This window comes from Hoplias malabaricus, chromosome X1 (assembly GCF_029633855.1).
Source record: "Hoplias malabaricus isolate fHopMal1 chromosome X1, fHopMal1.hap1, whole genome shotgun sequence".
Taxonomy (NCBI): Eukaryota; Metazoa; Chordata; class Actinopteri; order Characiformes; family Erythrinidae; genus Hoplias; species Hoplias malabaricus.
Genome location: NC_089818.1, coordinates 4026856 through 4048724, shown reverse-complemented (window position 1 = coordinate 4048724; position 21869 = coordinate 4026856). Strand labels below are relative to the sequence as shown.

General features: G+C 42.4%; 1 protein-coding gene across 1 annotated transcript in view; it reads left to right on the top strand.

The window, feature by feature from the left end:
- The first annotated feature begins 3519 nt into the window (after positions 1–3519).
- The window catches only part of LOC136675427 (cadherin-18-like), a 33884-nt gene continuing 15534 nt past the window's right edge, over positions 3520–21869 (top strand). Inside the window, exons 1-6 of the mRNA XM_066651973.1 lie at positions 3520–3635; positions 17073–17240; positions 17545–17732; positions 18005–18258; positions 18963–19099; positions 21052–21173. Of these exons, the coding sequence (XP_066508070.1) occupies positions 17099–17240; positions 17545–17732; positions 18005–18258; positions 18963–19099; positions 21052–21173 (843 nt within the window). The 5' untranslated portion in view covers positions 3520–3635; positions 17073–17098. The remainder of the gene's footprint in view (positions 3636–17072; positions 17241–17544; positions 17733–18004; positions 18259–18962; positions 19100–21051; positions 21174–21869) is intronic.

The window sequence follows — 21869 nt, the reverse complement described above, 5'->3', positions numbered from 1 at the left end:
TTGTCAGCATTGATTTGTGACTATGTCCAGTCCCAAAAAAAAAGCAAAAAAGAACACGTGAATACACAGTGAGTAAACCCCATTTGATGTTACCGCTGCATTGTTGTGGTTTCCAAAGCTCACATTTTCTGTTGAGGCTTTGCAATGTCACCGTCTACATTGTGAGAGGGAAGCTGTGGTAGTGGAAAACCAGCCATGTACCAGGGACTGAGAAAGGGAAAGAGAGAGATAGATAGATAGAGAGAGAGAGAGAGAGAGAGAGAGAGAGAGAGAGAGAGAGAGAGAGAGAGAGGAGCAGGGAGAGACTGAGGGAGGAGAGGAGGGAGGGAGGGAGCACTGTGTGGTGTGAGCAGTGCATGGCTTTATTAGCTGGGTCATCAGTTTCTGATGGAGCACTGCAGGGTCCACTGCAGCATTCAGAGTCTTTGGCCTGACTCTGTGTCTGGCTTGTTTGCAGCCACAATTTATGAAGGCTATTGGCATGGTTACGGAGAGGAGAGAGAGAGAGAGAGAGAGAGAGAGAGGGAGAGAGAGAGAGAGAGAGAGAAACCAAGCTCTTAAACAGCTTTAGAAGAAGGGAGAAGGGGTGGAGACAAAGAGAAAGATAAAAACAGTTGTTTCAGCAGCAGTTCGTGCCAGACTGGATCAGCCAAAGTTAAATCCACTCATCTCTCTCTCTCTCTCTCTCTCTCTCTCTCTCTCTCTCTCTCTCTCTCTCTCTCTCTCTCTCTCTCTCTCTCCTCTCTCTCTCTCTCTCTCTCTCTCTCCCCAAACACCTTATATTTCACATATACACAGCGCTTAAAGGAATATTTGTGCTGACACAATGATACATAAATCCCTGGACCATCTCCCAGACAGTGGAGGCTTAGACAAACAAAATATTTACAACACCAGCCTGCTCCCGTTGTCCCATCACTGAGAATATGCCAATACTGGTGTTGTCCAGTCTGTTGGATGAGTAATCAAGTACAGAAAGCCTGCAGCCTACACCTCCACCCTCTACACACACACACACACACACACACACACACACACACAGTCACACAAATGCAGAAGCATGTCAGGGACTTGCTAATTGACTGCAGCCCCCCTTTCTTCCTATCGGAATCGATTAGCTGAGCCAGGCCAAAGAGCTGTGAAATTATCATTCTTCACGACCCTGTCTGCACACCTCCCCCCCGGGGGTTCTCACACACATCGGAAGGGTCTGATTTCCCCTCTCTCTCTCTCTCTCTCTCTGTCTCTCTAAGTCCCTCGTTCCCTCTCTCTCTCTCTTTTTCTTTATTTATCACCATGCTTGGGTCTTCCAGGTCCAGTCACATACAACACAACCTAATTTTATTTACATAACCCAGAATGTTCTGAGCCCATGTTGCTAATCCAGAGATAATCCAGAGGATGATGTTAGAAATGTATCAAAGACTGCGAGAAAAGTGCTGTCAGGAATATCTCTGGTGGACAAGCAATTGTTTTTAATATCAGTCACTGTCAAAAGGATCATTGCTTTTCTAAAATAGTAACTCGGTTACTGACGCGCACCGTGTGGGATAAAGCCAGAAAATCAAGAATGAGGGAATGCATAAATGTTAGTTCAAAAAAGATTTGGAGCTCCTACCAACCCACAAACTGTGAAACAAAAACTTAACAGTCAGTTTTTATTCGTTGTTCAGTCGTTCTAGAACATCGTGCTGCATTTTCAAACACTTCAGAGTTGTCCCGCCCCCTTTTCTGAGTCTCTCCAATCACAGCACTGGACCTGCATTAATCTGAGAGCGCCAAGAGAAGATTAAAAAAAGTAAAACTAAGTGCGGGAGGAATAAGAGTGCTGGCTAAATATGGTGAAGAGTTGAACAGAAAAGAAAGAGAACAAAGCATAAATGACAAAAAAACAGTGTTTCTGCTCCTTTCTCCCCACTCCTGGGAGCCTCACTCTTGAAGTAAAGAGAGGCTTTTTCTCAACAGGCAGGGAAGTCTGGCTCAGAACTGTGTTCACTTGTGGAAAAATGGGGGGGAGGGGGGGGGGGGTTAGAATATTTCCCCTTTAAATCTGTTACAATGCATTAAAAAACAAGATTCCAAATTACAGAGTTAAAGTATGCAGAAACCCATACATTACAAAGCCACATTTGTTGTGACTGTGGCAACATTCTTGAGATTAGCTATTGGGAAAATGGCAGGTTAGAAGCTATAGCAGCCATGATTATGTTAGCAGTATTGTGAATTAAAGAGCACAGATCTCCAGCCTCTGAACAAGTTTGTTCACGGGCTCTGGCCTTCTATATAGGGTCCTGCTGGCTGGATTAGTGGCCATAGGTATCCACAGGGGACATTCCTTGGCTGTGCTGGTCAGCAGAAGCTGCCACAATCTTCACAGTGGCTATTGTGGAATAGCCTGCTTTTCTTCTCTTAGTGTGAAGGTTTTATTCTTTTGTAAGCTCAGGACTGAATGTAGGGCTTGTGCTGTGCTATCTCCCAGGCCCATGCCCAGCTCTTGGAAAGCAGGGTTAAAGGAAAATCTAATTTTACCCTCGACACAAATGTGGATGATTGGCTGAGATGTAAATGCTGTGCAAGGATTGATTCAGAGGTGTTAATAACCAAAACAGAGGCTTCATTCCAATTGGGTACTACACACTTATACTATACAGTATATAGCTTGTACAAATTATAATAGGAGTGTGGTGTGTTCTCCCTGTGTCTGCATGGGTTTTCCTGTCTGTAGGTGTGAATGAATATGTGTGTGTGTGTGTGTGTTGCCCTGTGAAGGACTGGTGCCCCCTTCAGGGTGTATTCCCGCCTTGCGCCTAATGATTCCAGGTAGACTCTGGACCCACCGCGACCCTGAACTGGATAAGGGTTACAGATAATGAATGAATGAATGAATGAATGAATGAATGAATGAAAATTTTAATGGCATGAGTTCAGCAAGCTGATGAACATACAATATTAACATACTACAATGTTTGCTTACTAACAGGATGTAATGGAGGGTTGCTATGACAATTAAATTAATACAAAGCTGTAGTCTGCTTCTTATCAGGCTAAAACTCAAATATCTCCCTCCACACTGTGTAGTGCACAGTGTATGTTATAAAATAGTGGTACCACAAAGATATTGCATTGTATGTTGATTTATAAAACTGACCATATTTGATATAACCCTCATGTCCACCATCATTTAATGTACTGTCTGAGTGTAATAGGGAGTAGTGCACTATTTTGGATGCTATTTCTGACAGAGCTGGTACACCCAAATCAACACAACCCAAAATGGCTGATGGTGCCCTAAACAAATCATGGAAATAATTATTTGATTTTGGTAATCTATACCTTCAGGGTCTAAATCAGGTCAACCAAGCAAGCCAGGTCCAGGTGAGGAACAGGGTAAAGCCTGCAGAGCCACACAGACCCTCTCAGGCCAGCATTTACTCTGAGGAGAGCCAACACAAACACAAACATTCCTGTGTGTGCATAGATGACGATGCCCTTCATTCTTTTCATCCTCCTTCCAGGAACGTCTATATTCCAGATCACTGCCACAGACGCTGATGACCCTACATATGGCAACAGCGCCAGGATCGTCTACAGCATATTACAAGGCCTGCCTTTCTTCACTGTCGACCCCAAAACCGGTGAGCGTGATGAGTTAATGTTCTTCATGTGCCAATGCAATGTTTGCTTGATAGACTTGCTTTTGAGAATTTTTCCATATTCCATCTTTTGGCCAAAGTGAAACACAGAAAACAGACACATTTGAGCATAATCTACTACAATTTTTGGCACTGGCAAGAATGATGTGGGCCAGACGGATGTGGGCCAGCTGTCATGAGCTGGGTTTGTCTTGGGTTATGGCATGGGGCAATTTGACCCATATCTTACAAATATAACATGGACCTGTAGCTGAGTTGTGGCTGCCAGATTCACCCTGTGTCAACATTCTTATTTAAGGCCAAAAGTAACTACAGGTGGGCCACATTTGGGCCAAACTTTTATTGCTTTCCACAAAATGTTTCCAACACCTTCCCATGAAAACATCAAATCTACTCGTCAAGACATGGGAATCTCACTTTTAAGATTGCAAAAAAATACTATTTGATGGGCATTGGAAAAATGACTACATTTATGTGGAAAATGGATCAACAACAAAGTCCTAGCCCAGTAATAATAACTTTTGTATGACTCTGGTTTGTTTGTACTTACTGAGTTAGCCCATAAAGTTACATAACTTTAGCAATAACAATTTTAATTTTATGACACCTAGCATAACATAAAATTGATCTTCAAAAATGACTGCATATATGGCTAAAACAACTTTTCAATTTGTATATTTTGCATTCAGTCAGTGAGTTCGTCTCCACGGATTGCTACTATTTCACTGAACTCTCTGAGATACAGAAACAGTGCTGTAATCTGTTTGTGAGACTGTTCAGAGCTTGGATTTAGGTTTTCGGTTAAGGGTCAGTGTTATGTTTAGGATTTTAACAATGGGTTGAAATTCAAATGAACTTTGAATATATTTTACAAATGGAGATTACATTCCATACACCATTTACAAATCCTGGGAATGGTCTTTTAGTAAAATATGTATGAATTCATCTTTAGACTAGATTTCACATCAATATTCATGAAGGCTTATTCCAGCAGACATTGGTTGGAGTTGATTTAACATTGAATTATTGTCAGAAAAAAGCCTTTATAGATGTTTAGAGGTATATTACATTATGAAATGCATTTGCCAACCTAAAGCCTGAAATAAACCCAAACACTGCATGAGCATGAGCCTAAACCCAGCCCTAAGCCCTACCCTATATGAAACGGGTAGCAGAATGTGCAGTTCATGCTTTAGTGGCTCAAATATGGTACAATAAAACATCGGTAAACAAACGTTGGAGTGCAGTGTGCTGGTAATAAGGTGCTGATCATAAACATCTGCTTTCCCCCACTGCTGAAAAAGCAATCAGCCAAATAATCGGCACACTGTAGCTCTCCATGGGAGAACAGCTTCTGAGGAATGTCAGCATCCGAGGCCCATAAAGCATCCTTCTGTCTTCCCAGGTTATTGTGCCGGCCTCTGCGGAACATAACTGATGGGCTCTCTTATTGTGGAGGGGCTTTCAGACGTGCTGGTTGCTGCTTTTGAAGGAATAAGAGGAGCCTCTGAGTGGTCTTCACCCCACGGGCGGTGGGACGCTCCTTTTGTTGCCGTGTCTTTGAAAGCAAAGTGTCCCAGTAAATGTACGGACGCTGTATGAGTGCACAAAGTGGCCGGAATGTATGTGCATGTGGGTACTTTTGTAGGGTAGATGGCAAGAAGCAGCCTAGAGGAAGAAGAGGATGAGGGATGGAGAGTGTAGGGACAGAGAGAGAGAGAGAGATGGGAGAAGTGCAAAAGGCAGAGAGAGAAAAAACAGTATTGATTATCTTTTGAACTGGACTTGAACCTGGCCTCAGACTTCCAGCGTCTGAAATTGCACTGGTGTTTCTGGCAGTGTAATACTGCTCTCGGCTGAAAGCCACTGAATAAAAACGAATGAATATTTCACGACTTTGTGAAGGAAAATTGCACGCATTAAGAATAATGGCTGTGATTGTAATAAACGTATATGTACTGCTGCATGCTGTTGAAGGAGCCTATTCACTTGCTTATACAAAAGAAGCATGTTTTTTATTAGGCTAGTTTATTATATAGTGAAGATCATCTGCTGAGTTTTTTAGAAAGGTCTATTATTATTAGAACTATGGCGGAACAGCTTGCGATATTGTATTTCTGAAGGGGCTTTTAACTTATATCCTTAATCTGTTTCTTGCTTTAAGCCATATGGTCTCACATGAATTTATTACTGACTCTCATATTAATACAATATGCGGTTTTTGAAATTAAGAACATTCATCAGGATTTTGTCCCGCCTTGACTGCAGTAGCTTCTACTCTTCTGGAAAGACGTTTTACAGTAGCTGCTGGAACATTACAGTGAGGATTTGATTGCCTTCACCCATTAGTGAAGTTCAGATGTTGGAGGATGGATCTAGGTCATAAACGCCATTCCAACTCATCTGAAAACAAATGTTCTAGGTCAGGTATTCCTAGTCTGGTTGTGCTAACACAACATCCAGCCCCCTGTAATATGAGGTCATCTAAATCTCTGAACTCCATTCTGGAGAAACCCACTTATCTACTTGTGCTACCACAGAGAGCCCACTTCCAAAGAACTTTTTAATTGAAAAAGAAAAATAACAATAATATACAATTCTGAGGATGTTTCATCACCATTTGCAGTTTTAATGCTGGAAACTAGTCTAATGTGTTTACAAAACCCCAGTGTCTCTAAATGAGTAAATAAAACAAAGGGTCTTGGTCCGGTAATGCTAGACTGTCTCTCACTGCTCACGGCAGAAAAATGGCATTTGGAAGTTTTAGACAATGAGTCCTTCAAACATTGAAAAACACAATCTGAGATGAGGATATAGCTCTATTCTTGCTCCATAGGTGGGTAATATTGACCTATTCGGGAGAGCAATATCTGCGCACAGACAGAAAACAACTCACATTACAAATGAATTTCTGTGGTAATTCAAACTCTTACAGTCAACTCTTACAACTCAAGTCTTTTTTCCCCTCAAACATATCATTTAACATTAAAAGATGCAGAGCTTCTGAATGAGAAGACTGCATTCCCCACCATTGCATTGCCTTTAAGTGAGGGAGCACTTTCCACCTTGTGAAACCCAAACAGACAACCCCAAGAGGCAGCACTCAACTTGCCAGGGGTGGTATACAAACTATGCTTGCTCAGCTAATAGAAGATGGGTTCCCAATTTCGGGCAAATGTGGTTCGCGTACAGCCTCTGGTAAGTTTAGGGTTCCCTCGCTTAAGGGCAAGGCTTCCCTTTTCCTCGAGTTTGTAGGTTTCCCTCAGCAGGTTTTCCTATCTTTTGGACTCATGGATTTCAGGAGTTCTTTGGAGTCCCCTGACCCGTGTACCAGCCGACCTGTGGTACCCACCAGTAATCCCGCCACACTCCAGTACTGGACCATGAATGGAGTTGGGAATGGAAGCTTGGCTTGGATTAATAAAAAATTCATTTCAAGAATGGAGAGACTTTTTTATTTAGTGATAGATCTCCAATAAAGCTATTTTTTCTTTGTGGTACATGGGTGTGAGTGTGTGTGACAAGGTCAGGAAGAGCGTGTCCTGGTTTGAATTAAGCCTGGGCATCCAGGACACACTTTCCTAGAAACAATGTCACACCTTCCAGAGCATTTTTCTTTTTTTCCTTTTTTTTCATCGTGGCTATCACAGAGAGCACTCTGTCCACTGAGAGCTTCATGTTATGGTCTGCTTTTGTTTTTTTGGTGGGTTTTTTTCATTCACTCTCTGTATTTCTGCCAGGACATTGTTTGTTCTCTCACGTCAAATATGTCTGGATGGTTTTATTTGTCTGCGAGTGCCAGGGATCGCTCTGTGTGTGTGTGTGTGGGTGTGTGTTCGAGAAATGCCAGATTGCTGTTTGGATTTGGACCATTGTGTAAATATGCTATATACAATAGGGCTAAAATATCATATTGCAGCTCTATTGCTACACATGACAGAACTGAAACCACACACACTCTGTCCAAGCGTCCCTATTGGTTTGTGAAATGCATCAATATAGAGGTTCATATCATAGTCACACATGCCCTAAAGTCACCATATCCAATGCCATATGTCAGCTAGATGGGTATAAAGCCATAAAAAACTCACATCAGTGTTCCTACATCTAGTGGAAAGCTTTCCTACAATAAACTCTACAGCCATTGTGCAAGGTGGAGAGTGTGATGGTCTACAGAATCGGCTTTCTCGCTCTCATGCTCAATGAGCATGTGGATTTCCAACCTATTGATTATTCTCCACTACCTGAGGTTGGACCGGACAAAAGACGAAGCCTCTGGAATATTCCGCTGGATGAATCTGTTGAAAAATTAATGATTTTTCTCAACAGAAGCAAAAAAAAAAAGATTTTTTTTTCATTTTCTGTTGCTCTTGAGTCTCTGGGGTCCACTCCCACAGAAGCCTATTAGTCGTTGGTGGAGATTTAAGTCCCAAAGCTGTGGCTGGTGGATTCTTGGAGACTAAAGCTGAGGGGTCACTTTTCTTTTTTTATCCTTTTGTTTTATCAGCTCCCTAGGCTTATAGTTATCATATGGCTGTGTTTATCTGTAGTAAAGGGTTGAAGATCACATTTGGAGGCCAGAAGAATTTGATTTCTGTCATAGTTTTACATTTCAAACCAGATGATGCGTTTTGACCAGTGTGTTTTCTGCTTCAATGTTATTTTTCATGCCCTGGGCAGAGTGTGTGCGTATATATGTGTGGCTCATATGTCCTTCTGGGTTGTGTGTGTGTGTGTCGGTCTGCATGACTGAATGGAGGCATGGATGCACGTGAGTGTGTGTGTGTGTGTGAGAGAGAGAGACAGAGAGCATGTATACACGTGTCATTGTGTGAATCATACTCATATAATCCCACACTTCTAGCCCAGAGAAGCTTTTCTGCTCTGACAATGATGTGGTGAAGGATAAAGAAAGAGGCGGCTCTGCTTTGGTCATCATAAGTGCAACTGGACGTAAATGTACCCCAAGCAAAAACAATGACACGTGCTGGGAGTTAAATTTAACATCCCAAATCTTTCAGAGCCAAATCTCAAAGTCATAGTTGTGGACATTACAGTGTATGTCCAGATCAGGCCCGTGATTCTGATATAACCAGCTGTAAAAATAAGCATAGACATCATGGGAAAAAGACGTCAACTAGAAGGTTAAGTGTGTTTTGCCAGCACTGATGGTGCTTTCACACATCAGCTAGTTGCTCTTCTCATGGACACTATCACACCCCACATCCTAAAACGATAATTCACTACAGTCTTTTGACATAAATTTTCGCAAAAAAAAAAAAAAAAAAAAAAAAAGTAAAAACCCAGTTCTTGTTGTGTGCTGTTAGAGAAAACTGCCCTCTTGTATGTGTGAGTAAGCAGTGGAGCTATTTTTCCCATAGCACACAGCTTCTCCTATGCCTCTCCCTATTTACATTTAGCTGTTGCCCAAAGCAACGTACATTAGCGACATGAAAAGCAAGCTCCCCGGAGCTAGACGAGGTTAAGAGCCGTGCTTATGGGCACAGAGGTCACCAGCTGGAAATGAGCCCATGGCTTTTGCAGCCAAAAGCACTCACAGTGGAGCGTTATATAAATGTTTGTAAGATTTAAACTAGGTAAAAGATATAATTGTACATTTTAAAAGAGGTTCTATACTGTACTGTTCTGTGCAGGAAACTATGAAAGACGTTTAAAAACATCTGTTTATTTAAATTTCATCTCATTTATCTTGGGAGAGACCAGTGTTAGTCCTCCACTGATACCATATTAACAGGAATGAAGGAAGTGCTGGGCTTACTTGCGGAGGAATATAAATAACAATAACAAAATACTGTAGGCTTGTGCAGGAGAGAGCAGGTATGTGAATGTGTGATTGCAAAAGTGATTGAATGGATGAGTGAGTGATGATGTATTGCAAATATATTAAGGAATGAATGAGTATGAACATATGTAAGTGAGTGAGTGGCATTGTACCTATTTAAGCATGTACATATTTGAGTGAATGAGAATGTATGAGTGAGTGTGTGTATATGTACAGTGAATGAGTGAGTGAGTGAGTGTATATGTGCAGTGAGTGAGGGAATGTATATGCAGAATGTGTGAGTGAGTGAGTGAGTGAGTGAGTGAGTGAGGGAGTGTATATGTAGAATGTGTGAGTGAGTGAGTGAGTGAGTGAGTGAGTGAGTGAGTGAGTGAGTGAGGGAGTGTATATGTACAGTGAGTGAGGGAATGTATATGTAGAATGTGTGAGTGAGTGAGTGAGTGAGTGAGTGAGTGAGTGAGGGAGTGTATATGTGCAGTGAGTGAGGGAATGTATATGTAGAATGTGTGAGTGAGTGAGTGAGTGAGTGAGTGAGGGAGGGAGGGAGGGAGTGTATATGTACAGTGAGTGAGTGAGGGAGTGTATATGTAGAATGTGTGAGTGAGTGTGTGAGTGAGTGAGTGTGTGAGTGAGTGAGTGTATATGTACAGTGAGTGAGTGAGTGAGTGAGTGTATATGTATAGTGAGTGAGGGAATGTTTATATAGAATGAGTGAGTGAGTGTATATATACAGTGAGTGAGTGAGTGTATATATACAGTGAGTGAGTGAGTGTATATGTACAGTGAGTGAGGGAATGTATATGTAGAATGAGTGAGTGAGTGAGTGAGTGAGTGAGTGAGTGAGGGCCCCTCCCTGTTAGATGGAAGGAGTGTATAGTGTGAGTGAGGGAATGCATATGTACAGTGAGTGACTGAGTGAGTGTATATGTGAATGAGTGTGTGAATGTAAGTATGAATGATTGAGCATGTATGCATGTGAGTGAATAATGGTGTGAATGAGTGAGTGTGTCCATATGTTAGTGAGTTAGTAAATGGAAGAATAGGTATGTATGTGAGAGATCAGGTATGTGAGTGAATGAGTGAGTAAGCATGTGCTGTATGTGTGAGTATTTACAAGTATGTCCTTGAGACTGAGTGAATGAATGAGTGAGTGAATGATTGGGATATAAACCAGTTCCATGAGTTTATTTGCTCTAAAAAATATGAATGAAGTAGCATTTTTAACCCCCTGGAGTCTGAGGGGTTTTCAGACACTCTGGTGTAGTCTGACATGCCTTGATTGTTTTACAAATTGTACGCATCTGAAATTATTTTTTCTCAAAGTGTTACACATGCATTTTTCAGAACTATCTCTGCAACAACAATGTTGAATCAGTAAGAGTGTCATACATCTATATTTTGATTAAATTTACTCTAAACTTAGACTTTCCAAAAACCTGTTTTCAGAAGTGCTGATATACTGTGAAAAAACACCTTCTAAACATTTCTCACCGGGACCTTTGAGGTCAAAACTTTGTGAACACGGGTCTTGGCAACACACTGCTGATTCTACTTTTCATAAATTGTATGTAATTTTATACTTAGGACATAACAAATGTGAGGTGACACTCTGTTTTTCTCAGTCACTGGCTCCTACATTGCATATGTATGAAGATAGGTGCGAAAACCGAGGTGCGAGGTCCCCACCCCACTGCCTAATGAATGGCCCATTAGCTGTCACCGCCACAGCTGTCAAAAGAGAAGAGACCAGAGGCAGATAGTCACAGTTTATCACAGTTTATTGCAAAAAAAAAGAACTAAACAAGCAATAAAAATAAAAAAATAAATAACTGGCAAAATAAATGTAAAGATAGTGATAATATACTAAATATAGTCATACTGATAGATAGATACATATCCTTGTGTGTGTATATATGTATGAATCAGTTCAACAAAAGATGCCAGTCTCTCGCGTGTCCATCCACTTCACAAAGAGAAGAGGACCATCTCTTATCCAGCGGAAAGTTCCTCTTGGTGACTTCTTTGTTAGGGCATTGACAGTAGTACGAGGGCAGTCTTTCCTGGACTCTCTGTATGTTCCACAAGCACCAAACTTACAGGCATACAAGTCTTTAAAAAGCTTTGGGCTTGTATAGAAATTATCCATGTACACATGGTACCCAGACCCCAAAAAACTCTTGTCAACCAAGGACATGACAGAGTCATAAGAGAGTCCCTGGCCAGTGGGGAAGTTGTTCTTTCCAGTGTACACAGAGAAGTCCACAGTGTAACCATTGCTGGAGTCTGCAAGAACAAACAACTTGAAACCCCACTTTGTAGGTTTGTCCTTCATGTACTGTGTCATGCTGTTGTGTCCTCTGCAAGGCACCATGCGTTCATCCACAGCAAGATTCCTGTGTGGATGGTAGAATGACTTACAGGCATTCTGTACTGTGTTCATCAGAGGTTTGCAACGGAACAGTCTGTCATGCTCTGATGTTCCCCTCTTGGCATCATTTAGTCTGTCCTCATCTGGATCACTCATGTGTACGTTCCAGGATATTGACCGGTACCTGTCCCTTGACATCACTGTTGATGGGAAATGGATGGAGAAGATATTGCTTTTACGCCAGAAGTCAGAGATGTGCTTCAAATTGACCATGGACATGTAGATTATGAGTCCAATGTACTTGTAAAATTCAGCAACGTTCACATTTGGATTTTAAAACCATTGTTGATATTAAGACCATTGGATTTACAGCTTGTGACCACTTTTATTTTTCTGACATTTTATAGCACCCATGTCCTTAAAAGACAAACTTTAGGACATTTAAGCTGAAAATATACCATACTTTTCCCAGCTTTATCGGAATCGACACAGTGTTAACAGCCAGCACACCTGACAGCACTGATCTGAAGTGAGAGCTCCTCAATAACAGCTTCACCACTCTCCAGCTCCCTCCCCAGAGCCAGGAGAGAAGGGCCCGGCCGTTTGTGCACGGCTGTCCAGCCCGGTTTGGTTCCTCTTCTTTCTGGCTGAGTGTTTGTTGCTTGTAGCGGAATGCTGTGACTGTTTAACATGAACATTTTTTCCTCTTCGCGCTCCGTTGTCGGCTGAAATCCCGAGCCCTGACAGGTGGGATCTGCTGTGGATGTGCCGGGTGCAATCTCTGTGGCGTTCTCTGGGGCTAAGCACTACCGTGGGTTTATGTGTTCTGGCGGATGGGGTGGGATCTGCATATTTTTTTTCTCCTTTCCGAGAGTGGGGGAACACATTTTTCAACCGAAAAAATGGTGTTTTGTTAATTAGAAACCTTTTACAAGCTTCCCACCGTGTTTCCACTAAGGGGCAATGCTTCTAAGTAATGCCACTTCTGATTACATTCACCCAGTCACTCACACCTGTGCATTCCTTCACCCTCACAATGTACCCAGAGGAAACCCACGCAGAGACAGGGAGAACACTTCCTGTGTGGGTTTCCTCCGGGTGCTCCTGTTTCCTCCCGTGGTTCAAAAACACACGTTAGTAGGTGGATTGGTGACTCAAATGTGTCCATAGGTGTGAGTGAATGTGTGAGTGTGTTTCGCCCTGTGAAGGACCCTGAATTGGATAATCAGTTACAGACAATGTTTCTCATTGGACAGTGACGATATGTGTGAATAAACTCCTTGACTTTGTAGTTGTATGATCAGCTGTGATTATTTAATTATGACAGCCCCAGCTCTATTTGACCTCACATTGATCCAGACCGAGGAGCCTAGTACTTGCAAGCTTGCCACACATCCACTGTGCCTCCTGGGATTTATGACCCACTCCTTCATGTGATATTATGGATGCATTTTAAGGGGGTCCTCCGAAGGTTGTGTTTCATATCCAAGGTTGTATAGTCAACTGTAAAATGATGAAAAAGGGAAGGCTGTTTAACCTTGGCTTTGAACGTCTGGCAACATAATATATTCGAGCAGTCCGCGAGTCAGACTCTTTGGCAAATTGAACACACTTTATTGGGCCGTGTTAAGAAATGCATTCTTCCCAGCTTAAATTCCTCTACTTTTTCCATTCCTTTGACATTGAATCTTATCAGCCGGCTGCTTAACCTGCATCTGATTTACGATAAATGGAGTGTGCATGTAACACAGTGCTGCGGTAGTGATTTAGCCTTTAGGAGTAATGACTGCAACCAGGCGTTTCCTACAGCTATTGATCATGTGTCAACCTGCAGGGGGTGGGGAAGGGGAGTATTTTTTTGGTGGGCCGACTCACCAAGCAGAACTGTTTCAGTGGCATGGCATTTGAACGCCTTCTTTCAAGCCCTCAGCATCTCAATGGAGCTGTGCTTTTGTTTGGGGGTCCAGAGTGAGGTCATACAGAAACTCTACACGCTCTCGTTGTGCAGATCTGCGCATATGTGGGTTTTGAACTTGACAGTCTTGAGGGACCCTCGGCTGGGCTTCGGATTTCTCTAATGAAGGCTTGGAAAAGGTTTGGAAAAGAAAGAAAATGTGGCTGACGGTGATTTTCGAAACTCGCTCATGCTTGCCCACATGGGTGTCCATTCGCTAACATTAAACATACTTAGGTATTTTTGTGTTCTCCTCCAAAAGTGTTGAGCTGTTCCGTGACATCATGTTAGAAGCATGTCCCTGAGGAAGCTTCCGTGAGGTCTCTCAGGCTGTGGGATTCATTCATTCATTCATTATCTGTAACCCTTATCCAGTTCAGGGTCACAGTGGGTCCAGAGCCTACCTGGAATCATTGGGCGCAAGGCGGGAATACACCCTGGAGGGGGTGCCAGTCCTTCACAGGGCAACACAGACACACACACATTCACTCACACCTACGGACACTTTTTGAGTCGCCAATCCACCTACCAATGTGTGCTTTTGGACTGTGGGAGGAAACTGGAACACCCGGAGGAAACCCACGTGGACACGGGGAGAACACACCACAATCCTCACAGACAGTCACCCGGAGGAAACCCACGCAGACACAGGGAGAACACACCACACTCCTCACAGACAGTCACCCGGAGGAAACCCACGCAGACACAGGGAGAACACACCACACTCCTCACAGACAGTCACCCGGAGCAGGAATCGAACCCACAACCTCCAGGTCCCTGGAGCTGTGTGACTGTGACGCTACCTGCTGCACCACCGTGCCGCCCCTGTGGGATTCTCCAGATCTGTCGGGCTTGGTAAATTTTCCAGTAACATGGAAACATCACAACAAACAATTTGACTGAAAACTCATTGCCGCCTCGTGAGTGTTGAAAACTCCTAAGCGCACCCCATTAACGCTCCGCAGCATGACATAGATTCAATTGTGCAATTCAGTTTTGCCGCAGTGCCTCTAACACTACACTGGCATTTAGCTGAATGTCAGGTTGTAATGAGCCTGCGATCCTGAGATATGGAACTCCAGCAAGATTCAGCTTGAGACCAGGCTGGGAAGGCAGGCCTATAATAAGCACAGACGCTAATAATTAGTGCAACTTATCTGTTTTCACACATTCAGAAGCCCCCTCTGCTTCAGAGGAGATAGCGTTGTCGGCTTTGCTTTTGACTGTGCGCTCTATCTTTTATGCTTCTGTGCTTGGTGAATATGGTCTTACTTTTTATTTTGTAAAAATGTATGTTTTTAAATGTTAATGTGATCAAACCGTGATCCCTACAGATCTATGCTATCTTGATAAATCACTATAATCATTGCCAGTAATTTTCTGATTTGACAGGAATTGTAGATCAGTTAACTTTGTACACACTTATTTTCATTGAATTGTTAAATTCCATATTTGTCTTGATGCTGACTTTCACAATGCATTGTGCTTTTAATGTGTTAATATACACCGTCAAGTGCTGTAGATCCAGGGTTTGGTGCTGGAAACTCTTTCTATTTTTAATAGGATTTTTATAGTGCAGATGCCACTGAATTGTGACCTACAAGGGCCACAGTTTCCTCAGGGCACAAACAGGTGCAACCTCTTAACTCAACTTGTCTCCTGTTCCAGCCATTGTCTGCTCCTGGGAGTGGTTATTTATCTGGTTGGGTTGGGAGTGTTTATATGTTTGCTTTTGTCCATTTTTAGGATCATGTTCTGACTTTGTTGGAAAGTCACAAAGTTAGCACCAACAAAATGGATCTGACTTTGTACTTTGCTGTTTTCAAATGGAGTAAATTCCAAGTGGTATAAAACAAATATATGTAGAAAATATGCTAGCTTAACTGGATTAGATTTAGAAGTCTTTGATGACCGTGTAATTACACATTAACCACGCACATAACCACTGTGTAACTACTAGTTATGAGTTGAAATACTGTAATTGTATGTGTACCTATTTCAGTTTCTGCTCATGTACTAAGATGTAATTACAATGTAACTATGATATTTACATTAACAGACAGTAATTCAGTTGCGACAGTGTATACATAAGCAATGGTTCCCCAGTTATTCCATGAGTTGTAACTATGTAACTACACAGTAATTAGAGACAAAACAAATTTAAAAGTTTGACCCAAAACAGTTCAATCAAACAATAAAAGTGTGCATCCTTTATACCGTTGACTCAATCTCTGTATTTTTTATTTGAATTTTTATTATTCTGTATATAACATATGGAATATATTAATATCATGATCTAATTGTGGGTGAGTGTGGGTGGGGGGGCTGTTTTCGTATCGGTTAATGGTTCTCTTGAACACAGCTCAGTGAATAGATCTTCTTATTTGTGTGACGCAGTGCTGAGAGAGGTCAGCCAGTGTGCTGATAGCTTCATTAAGAACCAGGCCGCTGGCTAAGAGGCCACTGTCCAAATGAGCTTTTGTTAGATGTTGATAAAAATGGACATGGGCCTTTTTCACCCCACCGTGTTGATATTCCATAGTAATAGGTTTTGTATCACGTTGGCATTTTTACTGGGTTCAAATAGAGATAAGTCAAATGGCCAAAAATGGAAATCATAATAAACCTGCCCATTTATGCTCCATATTTATCATTCTCACAATTGCTTCACGAGTGTTCTTGGTAAAAAGGACAGCTGATGGAAAGGTAAGCACTGGAAGGAAAGTGAACATGGGCAGTCAGGTCCTGACAGGAAAGGAACAACAAAAATATAATGTAAATCTCTGTACCTCCATTTTTCTACAGCATTTGAACACATCTACACTTTACCGTCTCACTGTCTCATAGCTCTATGCAGGACCCTGGGGTGTTGGGGTCAATCCCTGCCTTGGGTTGGTGACTGTGAGGCGTTTTGTGTGTTCTCCCTGTGTCTGCATGGGTTTCCTCCAAGTGCTTCGGTTTCCACACAGATTGCAAAAACACATGTCGGTAGGTGGATTGACTGTGTGAAATCTGGTCTGAGTGTGTGAGTGACTGAGTGTGGTGTGAAAACATCTGCAGGTGTGAGTAGGTGATGCCCACTGGACTTTCACCCTGTCCAGGGTTTGTTTCTGCCTTGGACCCAATGATTCCTGGTCAGGACTTACTTCAACCCTAATCAGGAAGACGTGGTTACAGAAGATGAATGCAGGAATTCATCTATTCTTTACAATATCTTAAAAAGTCAATGTGCCATTTTGAAAATAAGGGTTTTGTACTTGTTGTGTTTGTGACTCTATTCCCTTTGTCCATCAGGCATCATTAGGACAGGAAAGGCCAACATGGACAGAGAGACCCAAGAAATGTACTCCATCATCATCCAAGCCAAAGACATGGCTGGTTCTGTGGGGGGTCTGTCCGGATCCACCACCGTCAACATCACCCTCACTGATGTCAACGACAATCCACCGAGGTTTCCTCAAAGTGAGCTACCACTTTCTCACATTTTTCCAATAAATGTTTCAATACTGCTTTGACCCCATTTTTAAATGTCCCGCGGGACCACCAAGAGGAGGTGTTATTTGGGAGGTGGATCATTCTCAGTGCTGCAGTGACATTGACATGGTAATACACTGTGAGTGTGTGTTGCGCTGGTAGTGGATCAGACACAGCAGTGTTGCTGGAGTTTTTAACCCTTGTTTTTACTGCAGCGCTGAGAATGATCCACCACTAGAAACACTCAAGACAAGTAGAACACACTTCTTTAACTCTCTGTGTCCTGCTCCAGAGAACTACCAGCTGTACGTCCCAGAGTCGGCTCAGGTTGGTAAAGCTGTGGGGAAAATCAAAGCCAACGATGAAGACCTCGGAATTAATGCTGAGATGGCGTACAGGATCACGAATGAGGATGGGGCTGCCATGTTTTCCATCTACCCCGACAGCGACAAGAGGGAAGGGGTCATCTCTCTCAAAAAGGTGGGAGTGAGGGTCCTTCCATGACTGTTTGAGTATACCATTATTCCCTAAACTTAACTATATGTATTATTACCCATAGCTCACTGTATCTGAGTAAAAAAAAAATCAATTTGTGTCATATTTTTTTGTCACTTTTTTTTCTAAACAATGTAATACCCAATGTATTTTCACTAACTAGTTAGGTTATTACTTTGTCACCTCCTAAATTATTTTTCTTTTCATTACTGGACTGACTTCACATGGTGGTCACTTTCCATACATCTCTTTCCCAGCCACTGGATTATGAAAAAAAGAAGTCTTACTCGCTAAGCATAGAGGGCATGAACACCCACCTGGACCCTCACTTCTCCCACCTGGGACCTTTCAAAGACACCACCACCTTGAAGATAATCGTAGGGGATGTAGACGAAGCACCAGTGTTCACCATGGATTACTACATCATGGATGTGTATGAGAATGCCCCACCTGGAACGGACGTGGGCATGGTAACGGCTCAAGACCCTGACAATGCCAGGGGCAAAGTGAGGTGAGATTTGGAGGTAGATGAGGTGGCAATTACGGAGAGACGTCACTGTGATACCAAGGATTGTTGTACATACATACATATATATATATATATATATATATATATATATATATATACTGTAATTTATGGGCAGACATTTGCATCACACCACCACCCACCACACATCCCTTGAAAGGTGGTATTTCCACTGCCTCCAAGTGCCTTGACAGCTATTTAGAGAAATCGCTCCCGATCCTCTGGGATGCACCACATTGCATAGTTTAGTGTTTTCCCTGCTGTAGCACACTGAGCCCAAATTACCAGCTAATTACCAAACCCCTCGTGAGCTGAATCAGGTGTTGCCGTCATGCGAAAGCAGATAGACTTACAGTACGCTATGCTGCTCGGAGTATTACACAGGGAATGGGTTTCACATAAATTAAGAGACAACAAGAAAGAAATGGGAAATAACGGTTTCAAAAAACGCCTATTGCATGGATCTCAGTTCAGTGCCTTAGCGCCGGCTTATTCAGCAATAGTACTTTTCCATATTCATCACTTTCATGGCCCCCAACCCCTTTCATTATGAAACGCCAATTAATGGAGAACCCTTACCTGTTTACTTAAACTTAGCGAACTCTCCAGTGACTTCCCCGTCCATCACCTCTCAAGTGAACCAGAGTTATGATCCCCCGCATGGAAACTGTTCCCTCCTCTAATTGCAGGTATTCCATTGACAGCAGTGCGAACGGAGAGGCACTTTTCAGCATCGATGCCAACAGCGGACTCATTAAAACCACCGCGAGCTTGGATCGGGAGGCAGTAGCCTGGCACAACATCACTGTTAAGGCTTCAGAGGTTGGTAAGTACAGGTCTGTGGCCAGAACCCTATCTGTGCCAATCAATTTTCTATAAGGGGCCAGGCCTAAGCTTCAAAATTAAGGTGCAGAAAATGGGTTGGAGTAATTCCATAGCAGAGCCGCTTTAGGGTTCCCAGAGAATTCTCCACGGAATCACATTTATCTGTGAGGCAACTGGGTAGAACCGTACTAAAGTCAAGCAAAGCTAAATGAGGTATGAGGTGCTTGAAGGTGTTTCCAAGAAAATTTACATCCAATCGTACAACCACATTTGGTTTCATTTTGGTTTAAGCTTCTGTAATTAGATATTGGACTTTGGAATTATGAGGAACTACATAATTTAAGGTTCTACATGAACTCCAGGAGAAAGTCTTTCCAAGTACTTGAGTATACAAGAAATGAACCCCCCTTGTAATGAAGAATGACATAATTAAAAGTTTTATGGTTTGAACTAGGTAGTTGAGGGTGTTTCCAAGAATGTTTACCACATTTGGTTTCTGGAAGAAGCTTGAGATGTAAATGAGATATTGGCTGTTGAAATTGTGAAGAACCACATAATTCAAGGCTCTACATTAGTTCAAGCATTTTCCAAGAACCAAGTACCAGCTTCCTAAAGAATCTTGGCAGTTTGGCACCTGGGCAGATTCTTAAAGTATGGTTCTTGGACATTTAGGTTCTTCATATTTAAGGTACAGGGTGGTATGGTGGTGCTTTTACACAGCTCCGGGGTTCAAAACTCACTCCTAGTGACTGTCTGTGAGGAGTTTGGTGTGTTCTCCCCATGTCTTGCTCTGGTTTCCAAAATCACACATTGGTAGGTGGATTGGAGACTCAAAATTGTCCATAGGTCTGAGTGTGTCAGTGAATGTGTGAGTGTGTGTCACCCTGCAATGGACTGGCACCACCTCCAGTGTGTGTTCCCACCTTGCACCCAGAGACCCACGGCAAATCTGAATTGTGCAGGTGGTTATAGACAACGATTGAATATTTAAGGAACCTCCAAAGAAATGTCAACACAACACCAATTAATCGAAGCCAACTGTTGTTTCAAACCTTAACATGAGCAGGAGAAATTTCTACCAGATGCATTCCCCGTTCTGAAAGGAGAACTTAACATGGTCCATCTTGTCTTGGATAGAGCTGTAAGTCTACAGTTACAGTCATAGATATTGACCATAGCAAGTGAGAAGGGTTGCAATGTGGGATTGATGTTGTTGCTGTTGGTAACATGAAGAAGTGATCGAGGCAGACAGGGTCAATTGATTTCTCTTGCTCTTGCTCTTCCTTTCTTTTGCTTATCTAACTGATTATCCTCCTCATCCCATTCTTAGCAAGAAGTGTCGGCTAATGACTCGTCAACGCTGCCCATCGATAGCATCAGCTGACTCAAAGCTGGTGGCGATCAATCACCATTAGCGATGCGACAGACTGATATGTGGATTGGATAATATTTATCACTGATATTCAGATCTTTTTCTGCATAAATTTCCCGCCCCCTGACTGAGATACTGTAACTCTTAGGGTTGAAAATGCTTAGCCTCTAGAGTTCATATAAATGTAATCTTAGTGAGCTCTGTTGCCTCCGAGTGCTCTGAAATATTCATGAAATTTACATTCAAACAGGCACAGTCTGCTATTTTTTTTTTCTCCATTCTCTGAAGCGGTATCCCGTTTGTTTGTAGATTTCCATTAGATGAATTCATATGTGAAAACCCCAGAGACTGGCTTTAGCAGGGTCTTGATGCACCACAGGAAATTAGGGGCTCAAAGCTACTGAACCCTTCATACATCCTTAGTCCATAACATTATGACCACCTTCTTGTCTCTACTCTCATTGTCAATTCTCTCAGCTCTGCTGATTGGACGGGAGCACTTTGTAGTTCTACAATGACAGTCTGTACATAGTGTATGGTCAGAAGGTGTTGACTGTGTTTTGTCTCTGTGTTTCTTTCAGACAACCCAAAGCTGGTCAGCTACGTTCCAGTCACAATCCAAGTCCTGGACGTCAATGACAACACGCCGTACATCTCCACTGACCATGACATCATCGTGTGTGAGAATTCCAAGCCGGGGCAGGTTAGTTATCATTCTAAAATATCGAACATCACACATTTTTTTGCCTAGCTTCTGAAGTAGAATCCCTTCCATTCATTCCATTTCTGAACTTCTTACCATCCATCACCCGTTCTCTACCTGTCTCCTGTCTTCACGTCTACTTCCCTTTTACTTATGTCTATACGCAAACGTTATCCAGCTCTGGGTTTATCTGCGGCACCACAGACCTGGGAGTCTCTTGAACCTATAAATTATTCAGCATATACAGGATGTTTTTTTTCTAGTGAAGATAACAGGCTTCACACGGCATTGAGCTCCTGGAACTGGCTCACCAGAAATGTTAATCATTGCTTTTTTATCCGATTGGAATCATCTGATCCGTGTCATGCCTGTCTGTGTGTATATGTGTTTATGTAGGGTTTTATTTATTTATTTATTAAGGGTAAACCCAGACATGGAGAATAACTATTTACAGTTAATCAAATACATGTACTTCAGGAAATCATTGCTGTATTTTTACTTCTTGAGGATTTTTCATTAATTAAATCATTCATTGTCTGTAACCACTTATTAAGTTCAGGGTCCCGGTGGGTCCAGAACCTACCCGGAATAATTCGGTTCAAACCAGGACAGGGCTTTCACAGGGCAACACACACTCACATATTCACTCAAACACTAACATCTACAGAAACTTTTGAGTCGCCAATCCACCTAACA